This window comes from Myotis davidii, unplaced genomic scaffold (genome assembly GCF_000327345.1).
Source record: "Myotis davidii unplaced genomic scaffold, ASM32734v1 scaffold428, whole genome shotgun sequence".
Taxonomy (NCBI): domain Eukaryota; kingdom Metazoa; phylum Chordata; class Mammalia; order Chiroptera; family Vespertilionidae; genus Myotis; species Myotis davidii.
Window position 1 is genome coordinate 2,701,347 of NW_006299834.1, and position 9,739 is coordinate 2,711,085.

The following is a 9,739-nucleotide window of genomic DNA, read 5'->3' on the forward strand; positions in this document are numbered from 1 at the left end:
GGCCAGCTTTAGCTCTGAGGCTTGGCTCCAGCTCTTAGGCCTCGGCTGCTGAAAGCAGGTATCTGGTTTGTTTGGGTTCTATAATCGAAACACTGTATCAACTCCAGCTCTGAGATCCCGGCTGGCTGAAAGCAGGTTTCTGGGGTTTTCTTTAGCTTCTGTATTTGTAAGAATGTTTCAAACTGCAAGCTCAGAGGCCGGCAGCGGCAGATGGGGAACGTTGGAGTCCTCCGTCACTGAAGCAAGCAAGCCTCATGTTAACTTCAAGCTGCTTTGCTGCCGGCCGCCATCTTGGCTTGCAGTTAATTTGCATATCGCCCTGATTAGCCAATGGGAAGGGTAGCGGACGTACGGCTAATTACCATGTTTCTCTTTTATTAGATAGGATGAATGAAATTCTGAGAACACTTAAAATTAGTTACTATAGTAACTATACTAACCTGATCCAAAAGCAGCACTTACTCTTGCCCTCTTATAACTACTCATTCGAGGAAAGTGCCTATAATTAATAAATTGTTCCTAAAATTCCAGGTAAAGCAGAGACATACCATAGGAAGAAAAAGCTGGCACTAAGAGTGAATATTATGCTGAGTGGATACAATGATTTGTTCCATTCCTAGAGAAAAAAGGGGGATACTGAAGAAAATGTTAAAATTTGTAAGGACAACTAGAGGTCTGTGCATAATTTTTGTGCACGGGTAGGGTCCCTAGGCCTCGTCTGCGATCAGGGCCGATCTGTGTGGTGACCGTTGGGCCTCCCACTGGCACCTGCCTTGGACGGCCTGGCGCCACCCACTTGCTGGCCCCGCCTCCTGCCACTGCTGCCAGTTATTTCCCTCAGTGGGATGATTGGAGGGGCCCCCTGCTCTCACCCGCCTTGGCTGGCCTGGGGCCTGCTGGCTGGGGGCAGCTCCTGAATTGAGTGTCTGCCCCCTGCTGGTCAGTGCTCATCATAGTGACCGGTTGTATTGCCATTTGGTCAATTTGCATATTAGGCTTTTATTATATAGGATGTTGTAACTTATGCTAGAGTGATTATGGCTATGAAAATTCCAGTTTAAGTTCTGGAAAATATTATCAGGCATTATTTTTAAAAGTTAACCATGTGTTTTATTTTAATGTTTCCCATAGGTAAGTCCAGTTTTTATATTTTCTTTGTGTCATCCTAAATTGTGGGATGACACAAGTATGGGATGAAGCATTTTGGCATGTGTTAGGAACCTTATTCTGAACTTAGATTGAAATATTAATATAGATGTCTGCTATCTGTGTTTCAATCTAAATGAAAACTTTTGTATTCTCTGAGGTGAGGCCTTTGCTTGAGATGTATTAGTTCCTCTCTTGTCTCCCTTCATAGAAGTCTTAAAGCATTCCAAGATTATAGGAGATCTGCCTGAATGTGGAGACTTGTAGTCTAGGAATATTCCCAGGCCTAATCCTACTATGAGGGTTCCTCAGGTTGAAACCATTTCAAAGTTCTTTCCATACTAGATTAGTCATAGATGCCCAAACTTAGACAGCAAAGGATATTTGCTTACTTGTCATGTCTACCATTGTTTATAGCTTAACATTTTAGTTGATGTTGAGAATTTGTTAATTTAACAAATTCTTTTATTTTTTTAAAATATATTTTATTGATTTTTTACAGAGAGGAAGGGAGAGGGATAGAGAGTCAGAAACATTGATATGAGAGAAACATCGATCAGCTGCCTCCCGCACACCCCCCACTGGGGATGTGCCTGCAACCAAGGTACATGCCCTTGACCGGAATCGAACCTGGGACCTTTCAGTCCGCAGGCCGACGCACTATCCACTGAGCCAAACCGGTTACGGCTAACAAGCTTTTAAATTTGACAAGATATGAAGAAAAAGTATTTGGCATAAGAGACAGTGGGGGCTCAGGAAGACTATAGTCTCTTTAACAAATATGTTTTGGCATATTTTTGTTTTTCTAGAGGGAGAAGCAGTGTCTGACTTTATTTTCTACCATTTAACAGCTTGGTCTACTTTGTATTTTGTGTGTGCTTTTTAGTAAGTTCTATTGATTTGAGAGCGAGAAAGAGAAATATCGATGTATTGTTCCACTTATTCATTCATTGGTTGATTCTTGTATGTGCCCTGACGGAATCGAATCCCCAACTGACCAACTGACCTACCTAGCCAACTGAACTACCTGGCCAAGGCTTCAGTAAAAATTTTAAATGACATGAGCAGAAAGCCTTCTAACCTCAATGAATTTATTTTATTTTTTAAATTTAATTTTATTATTTTATTTATATTATATTATATTTATTATTTTTTATTGATGTCATAGAGGAAGGGAGAAGAGATAATGGCTCTGTGATTGAATGTTGACCTCCCAGTTCATAGCTGGCCTGGCTCAATTAATTTAGAATATTGCACCTAGTGTTTTTTTTTTTTTTTTTTTTTTTTTTTAAAAAAAAGTTTTTTTTAAAACCTGGCACAGGAAAGCAGTGACATTCTACATGAGCCAAAATAGCCAGTCTTTCTCTGCAAATACAGTAGGAGCAATTTAATTCCATGAAGAATAAACTAATTCAACAAACTTTCATTAATTATGTGTCAACTTCCAGCATATGCTGGAAATAAAATACAAGGTGTCCCAAAATGTATACACACACTTTGAATAATTATAAAGGCAGCATTCATTCTCTTTTGCCATGTTCTCTCGCTAGGTTCTGTCTCTAGGTTCTGTCTCTAGGTTCTTTTGCCATGTTCTCTCGCTAGGTTCTGTCTCTAGGTTCTGTCTTCTAAGTTCTGTCTCGTGTTTGTTTTTTAACATGTGCTTAAGTAGCTATAGCACGAAGTAGATTGAATGTTATCGAATTAAAAGAGTTATGGCTGCCAGGCCAGTTATTTTGTAGAATTTCCTTCAGTCCACTGAGGAAATGCTCTAGCCACTGAGCGAAACCAGCTAGGGCCATCTTTTTAAAAAAATTTTTTTTAATTGATATTTTTAGAGAGAGGAAAGGAGAAGGAGGGGGAGAGAGAAAAATAATGATGTAAGAGGGAAACATCCATTGGCCAACTCCTGCTGGGCATCAAGCCTGCAACCTGGGCATGTGCCCACGCCGGCAATTGAACTGGCAGTCCTTTGGTGCACGGGGCGATGCCCAACTGAGCCACACTAGTCAGGGCACTTAATACATCTGACAGATCGGAAGCTTTAACATAATTTATCCCCAGTAGTGGGTGTACAGGAGGCAGCCGCAGCCGAGTGATGTTTCTGTCTCCCTCTCCCTTCTCTGTAAAAGTCAATTTAAAAGAAAAGAATAACCCTGCCCAACCGGCGTGGCTCGGTCGTGGGGCATTGACCTATAAAGCAGGAGATCAGGGTTTGATTCCTGTTCAGGGCACGTGCTTGAGTTGCGGGCTTGATCCTCAGTGTGGGGTGTGCAGGAGGCAGCCTATCAACAATTCTCTCTTATTGATGTTTCTCTCTCCCTCTCCCTTCCTCTCTGAAATCAATAAAAATTTTTTTTAAAAAAAGAAGAAGAAACACTTAAGGGTGTTTTAGAGTAGGTTCCTTTCTATTTTCCAAGTTAATATATCTCTTTGTTTTACGCAAAAGTTAATCATTGTTTTTTTTTTAAAGCAAATTTTATTTTATTTTTGTTTATTTTTTAAAAATATACTTTATTGATTTTTTACAGAGGGGAAGGGAGAGGGATAGAGAGTTAGAAACATCGATGAGAGAGAAACATCAATCAGCTGCCTCCTGCATACCCCCCACTGGGGATTTGCCTGCAACCAAGGTACATGCCCTTGACCGGAATCAAACCTGGGATCTTGAGTCCGCAGGCCGACGCTCTATCCACTGAGCCAAACCGGTTAGGGCAAAAAAGCAAATTTTAGTTAAGTCTTTCTGACCTCCAGCTTTTACTATGTGGAGTGCCCTTAATCCACTGAATATTTTAATTATTGCACTGTTGCATATAGCTGATATGCTTCATAGTCTGCCCCAAATGGAGCTTATAGCACTAATTTTTTGTAATCTTATTTTCATTTGTTTTAAAGTTATTTGTACAGTTAGTCCTCACCGAACATTGATAGGTTATTTTTCTAAATATATTTTTATTGATTTCAGAGAGAAAGGGAGAGAAACATCAGTGATGAGAGAGAATCATTGATTGTCTGCCTACTGCATGCCCCACACTGGGAATGAGCCTGCAACTGGGTCAGATGACTGGGAATCGAACAGTGACCTCCTGGTTCATAGGTTAATGCTCAGTCACTGAGCCACACTGATTGGGCAATAGATTCTTCAACTTTAAGCAAGAGGACATGTAATGAAATCAATTTTACTATAGGCTAATTGATAAAAACAAGAGTTAAGTTTTACAGCATCTCACCAACTTTATAACAATGTTACATGAAGACCTGCTGTTTGTAATTCATGGTGTTGCCTGGAACATTTTGGGAGAAAAGGGCTTGCCAATTCCAAGAGGAAGTACTAATGGGTAAAGTTTAGAGGAAATAAGGAGAAAATCTATAATCTGAGGGGCATGTGAATGTAAGCAAGAAGAATCTTTAATAGGTCCCAATCAAAGGAAACAAACGTTTTGAATTATACAATGACTTCATAATTATTTCCTAAATGGCCTTTTTAATTTAATTGAGCTCTTAACTGGACTTTAATCTTCTGAATTCTAAACTAACAACTTGTTAAAATGATTTTGTCATTGTGTATTTTTCTTTTTTCCTGGAATGGACACAGAGAAGCTGTGTGATCGTTCATTAGGCTTAATTTTCATTAGCCGGTATGCTAAAAAAATTTTAAGCTGAAAAAACTCATAATGCTGAATCAGATTAATCTGAGTTTTTACTCTTTAAAGCAAGGGGTGGGGAACGCTGTATAATCTGGCCCTGCAAAGGCATTAGAGGTGAGTTAATTAAATGTTTTACCAATAGCAGGTTAATTTTTAAGTTGATAATTTTGGATGGCCCTTAAATGATGTAATAAATATCCAAATGGCCCTGGGCAGAAAAAACAGTTTCCTACCCCTGCTTTAAAGTTTGCAAAGAGTAATCATCTGAATGTCTAACTTTTTTTTTTCTAGCATAAAAAAATGTTGCTTGGCTTAGTGAATTTACTTTTCTAAACAAATATTTTTTTTCTCATCTTCCTCAAGCATGGGAGGCAAAATACCACCTGCTACTCGTAAAACTAAATCAGAAGAAAATAAGGTAAGTTATGAGTTTTATTTGTATGTTCAGTAGTAAACTACTATAAGGTTTCTTAGGAACTTCTTTTTTTTAATCCTCACCCGAGGATATTTTTCCATTGATTTTTTTTAGAGTAGAAGGGAGGAGGGGAGAGAGAGAGAAACATTGATGTGAGAGAGACACATAGATTGTTTGCCTCCTGCATGAGTCCAGACTGTGCCTGAGGATTGAGCCTGCAACCGAAGTACGTGCCCTTGAACAGAATCAAACCCAGGACCCTTCAGTATGTGGGCCAACACTCTATTCCACTGGGCCGAACTGGCTAGGGCTCTTAGGGATATTTTTTTAACTGCTGCTCTCAAATTACCACTGTTGATTTCCCCAAGATTACTTGGAAATAAGATATTTGTAAAATTTCTATTTGGACATCAAATCCCTGAAAACTGATTTAAAACTGAGAATAGGGGGTTGAATGTTCATTGTGTTTTAGACTAAATACTCTTTGTATACATGACCTGTAAGTGGCAAGCTCAGTGATTAAGTGCATTTTTACTCTTCAGCATTGTATAGTTAGCATCTAGCACAGTGTTTTATGCATTGTGGATACTTTATTAATTTTGCCAAGTAAATGAACAAGTAGTCAAAATCAGTAATTCCCAATTTATTCTGTGCTAACACATGAGAGATATTTTTGAGTATGATTCATGGTGTTACTGTTTAATTTAGAATCCTAAACTAGGCTTATCTATTTTTATATGAAAGTAGAAGTTATATCTTTGAACAAGTGAAATGAAAGAAGTAAAGCCAAAGCTCCAAAAGTCATTATTTTCTTAGAGAAGTCATTTGTCAGAGTTTGATAGTTTCTGAGCACAAGGTAGGATTATTTTGCCATGTGATAAACATGTATTAAAACAAAAGTATACTTAACCTATACCTCTCCTCTGCTAAAGAAAATTTTTATAATGAAAACATTCTGACTTAGAAATTATGACTGGTATGTTTCTCAGTATATGGTACAGCACCTGGCACCTTGTACATGGTAGAGACTCAGCGAATGGATATTGAAACCACACTGGCTACTTACAGGATGGGAAGGAAATTTGGATGTCCTCTTTAAATTCTTTGAATTTTCATCATTTGTTTATTACAGTTCCATGGTTCCTTATTGGGAATTCCAAAGCTAAAAAACCCTTGAAAATACAAAATTTTTTAGTTGATTTGTTTGACCATAAAACCTTTGAATAAACATGGGGCTACTTAACATTTTATTTTATTATTATTTTTAAAATGTTTTTGTTGATTTTAGAGAGAGCAGAAAGGAGAGGGAAAAGAGGGAAACATCAACCAGCCCCCTTCTGCATGCCCCCTACCACCTCAGCCCACGGTATTACGCTCAACCAACTGAGCCCCGCCTGCCAGGGCACACTCCAAGATATGTTTTCCTATTGATTTTTAGAGAGAGGGAGAGACAAAAACATAAATATGAGAGAGAAACGGTTGCCTCCCATACGCATCTCCACCTGGGATCAGACCCACTACGTAGGTGTGTGTGTCCTAAATGGGAATCGAACCCACAACCTTTTGATGTGCGGGACAATGCTCCAACTGACTGAGTCACCTGAAAAGGGCAAGGCTATTAATAGTTTTAATCCCACTTATTATGAGTGCTCAAACTTTATTTTGCAGAAGTAATGTGTTTGATTATGGAGAGTTATGGGCTTCAGTGCCTTTTGAAGGTGCTATAATTGTATATGCATCTGTATTCGCTTTCTAAAATCCAAAATATTTTAAATCCTAAAACATTATCTAAAAGGTTTGGATGAGGGGCTCGACCTACATAAAACTTTAAAAGAAATGAAAACAGAAAACCAAAACTCATTTACCAGAACAAAACAAGAAAGACAGTATGCATGAAATCTAATGCATGTGAATCGTTTATACATAAAACTGTTTAAATTAGTATAGATATATTGGGTGTGTTATTACAAACTGACAGTATTGTGTGCCTTCCCTTTGCTAGGAGGAAAAAACAGATAGTAAGAAGGTGGAGGAAGACATAAAGACAGATGAACCATCAAGTGAGGAAAGTGACCTAGGTGAGATGGTAGTTTGTACTTGATAACCCTCGTGATAGGATCCTGTGTTGATTTTTCTAATAGCACTAAATTGGTGCTGTGTATTAGAAATATGTGAGCTACATATGAAACTTAAAGTTTTCTAGCAACCACATTTTAAAAAGTAGGTGAAATTAACTGAAATAATATATTTAAACTTATAAATATTAACTTTGTAATATGTAGTCAATATGGAAAGATAATTTTTTTTAATTGATTTTTTACAGAGAGGAAGGGAGAGGGATAGAGAGTTAGAAACATCGATGAGAGAGAAACATCGATCAGCTGCCTCCTGCACACCCCCCACTGGGGATATGTCCGCAACCAAGGCACATGCCCTTTACTGGAATCGAACCTGGGACCCTTCAGTCCACAGGCCAACGCTCTGTCCACTGAGCCAAACTGGCCAGGGCTGCGTAAAGTATTTTAAAAGAAATATTTTGACTTCAGAGTGGAAGGGAGAGAGATAGAAGCATCAAATGATGAGAATCATTGATCAGCTACTTCGTGCACGCCCCCTACTGGGGATGGAGCCCGCAACCCAGGCATGTGCCCTTGCCTAGAATTGAACCTGGGACCTTCAGTCCACAGGCTGACACTCTATCCACTGAGCCAAACTGGCTAGAGCAAAAAAAAAAAATTTTTTTTAAACAGTACAATACATTGGTGTGTAGAGCAAAATACTTGAACTGAATCAGTTTGTTAAATCAGTGGTGTATCATGTGTAATACTAGAAACTATGCACTTGCCAATATTCTCACTACATTATACTGATAAATGCCTTAACGTAATTTAATAGTTGAAATTAAATGTAGTCTTACCAAAACGGTGAAGTTGTGTTTAATGGAGAAATATTTTCTAATGTGTTAGTTTAAATAAAATTAATATAAAGTAAGATATTCAGTTAATTAGTTGTAGTAACTATAGTTCATTAGTTTTTAATAGTCTCATGTGTCATTTTTTTCTTTGGCAGAAATCGACAATGAGGGTGTGATTGAACCAGACACTGACGCCCCTCAAGAAATGGGAGATGAAAATGTAGAGGTAAGTTCGATGGCTTGTTTTAAGGAATGTGAAGGTCCCACCTATTGCAGTGATTTTCTGACATAACTGGGGGGCCCGGTGCACGAAATTCGTGCACGGGGCAGGGGTCCCTCAGCCTGACCTGCACCCTTTCCAATCTGGGAGCCCTCAGGGGATGTCCTACTAGTGGCTTAAGCCTGCTCCCTGTGGTTCTCTGCTCTCTGCGGACCTGCCTGCTTGACGCCATTGCAGGCCCTGGTGTCTGCTCTCTGTGAGGATCCTGCGGGAGACTGCTTGCCCCTTGCTGCCATGGCCAGGGGCAAGCAGGGCCATGCTGTCTGCTCGCTATCTGTGGGGGACGTTCCCGTCCCACCCCCAGCCGCTTGCGTGTGTGCCAGCTCAGAGCGCCTGGGTCACGGAGGTGTTCCTGCCCTGCCCCCAGCTGCTGGGTGCCTGGAGAGGCCGGGGGCGTTCCAAGACTCCAGGCCTACGCGTGGGCCTACAGGCTCAGAGCGGCCTGGCTCCCAATGACTCCTGTCCCTGGGACACAGGCCTCTTGGCGCTGGCGTGCACACAAGTGGCTGCCCCGCCCCCAGCAGTTTGGTGCCTGCACATGCAAATTAATCAGTTGGCTTTGGTGGGTTAATTTGCATACTTACTCCTGATTGGCTTTGTGGGTGTCACGGAGGGAAGGTCAATTTGCATATTTCTTTTATTAGTGTAGGTTCTTCCAGGAGAAGCACATAATAAATCTTTCTCTGACTTAAAGCACTTAGGAAAGCATTTTATCTGCCTTTTTCATTTGCATCTTATTTGACTGTGCTAGCTTTGGGGAATTGTCTATTAATGGGATATCTAATACCAAATTATTTTCCTAATTTTCATGCCCTTAAGGTGGTGAAAATTGATTCTTGGGACGGGGATTTGAAAAATACTTAGATATTAAAATGATGACTGGTCTTCCAAAGGGACATAATACATTAAAATATATGTTTTATATCTGTGGTATTAAAATAGAAGGGGTAAAAATGTAAGAAAACTTTTTCTAAAACGACTCTTTGGGGGTTGAGAAACACTATAATGTAGTAATAGCAGCTTAAAAGGTGGGCCTGTATCCTCACCAATGCTTGATACTGTTAGATTTCGTCTTTGCTGATCTTACTGTGTGAAATGCTGTGTCTTTGTTGCCTTTTTGTTTAAGATTATTTTATTGATCTTTTTTTTTTAAAATACATTTTACTAGAGGCCCAGTGCACAAAAATTAGTGCACGGGTTGAGAAACTATAATGTAGTAATAGCAGCTTAAAAGGTGGGCCTGTATCCTCACCAATGCTTGATACTGTTAGATTTCGTCTTTGCTGATCTTACTGTGTGAAATGCTGTGTCTTTGTTGCCTTTTTGTTTAAGATTATATT

At 39.5% G+C, this 9,739-nt stretch overlaps 1 protein-coding gene across 1 annotated transcript in view; it reads left to right on the forward strand.

Annotated features, from left to right (window-relative positions):
* Positions 1 to 9,739, forward strand: part of ST13 (suppression of tumorigenicity 13 (colon carcinoma) (Hsp70 interacting protein)) — a 36,761-nt gene that overhangs the window by 2,260 nt on the left and 24,762 nt on the right. The window contains 3 exon segments of the mRNA XM_006779649.2: positions 5,154 to 5,208; positions 7,208 to 7,283; positions 8,275 to 8,345. Of these exon segments, the coding sequence (XP_006779712.2) occupies positions 5,154 to 5,208; positions 7,208 to 7,283; positions 8,275 to 8,345 (202 nt within the window).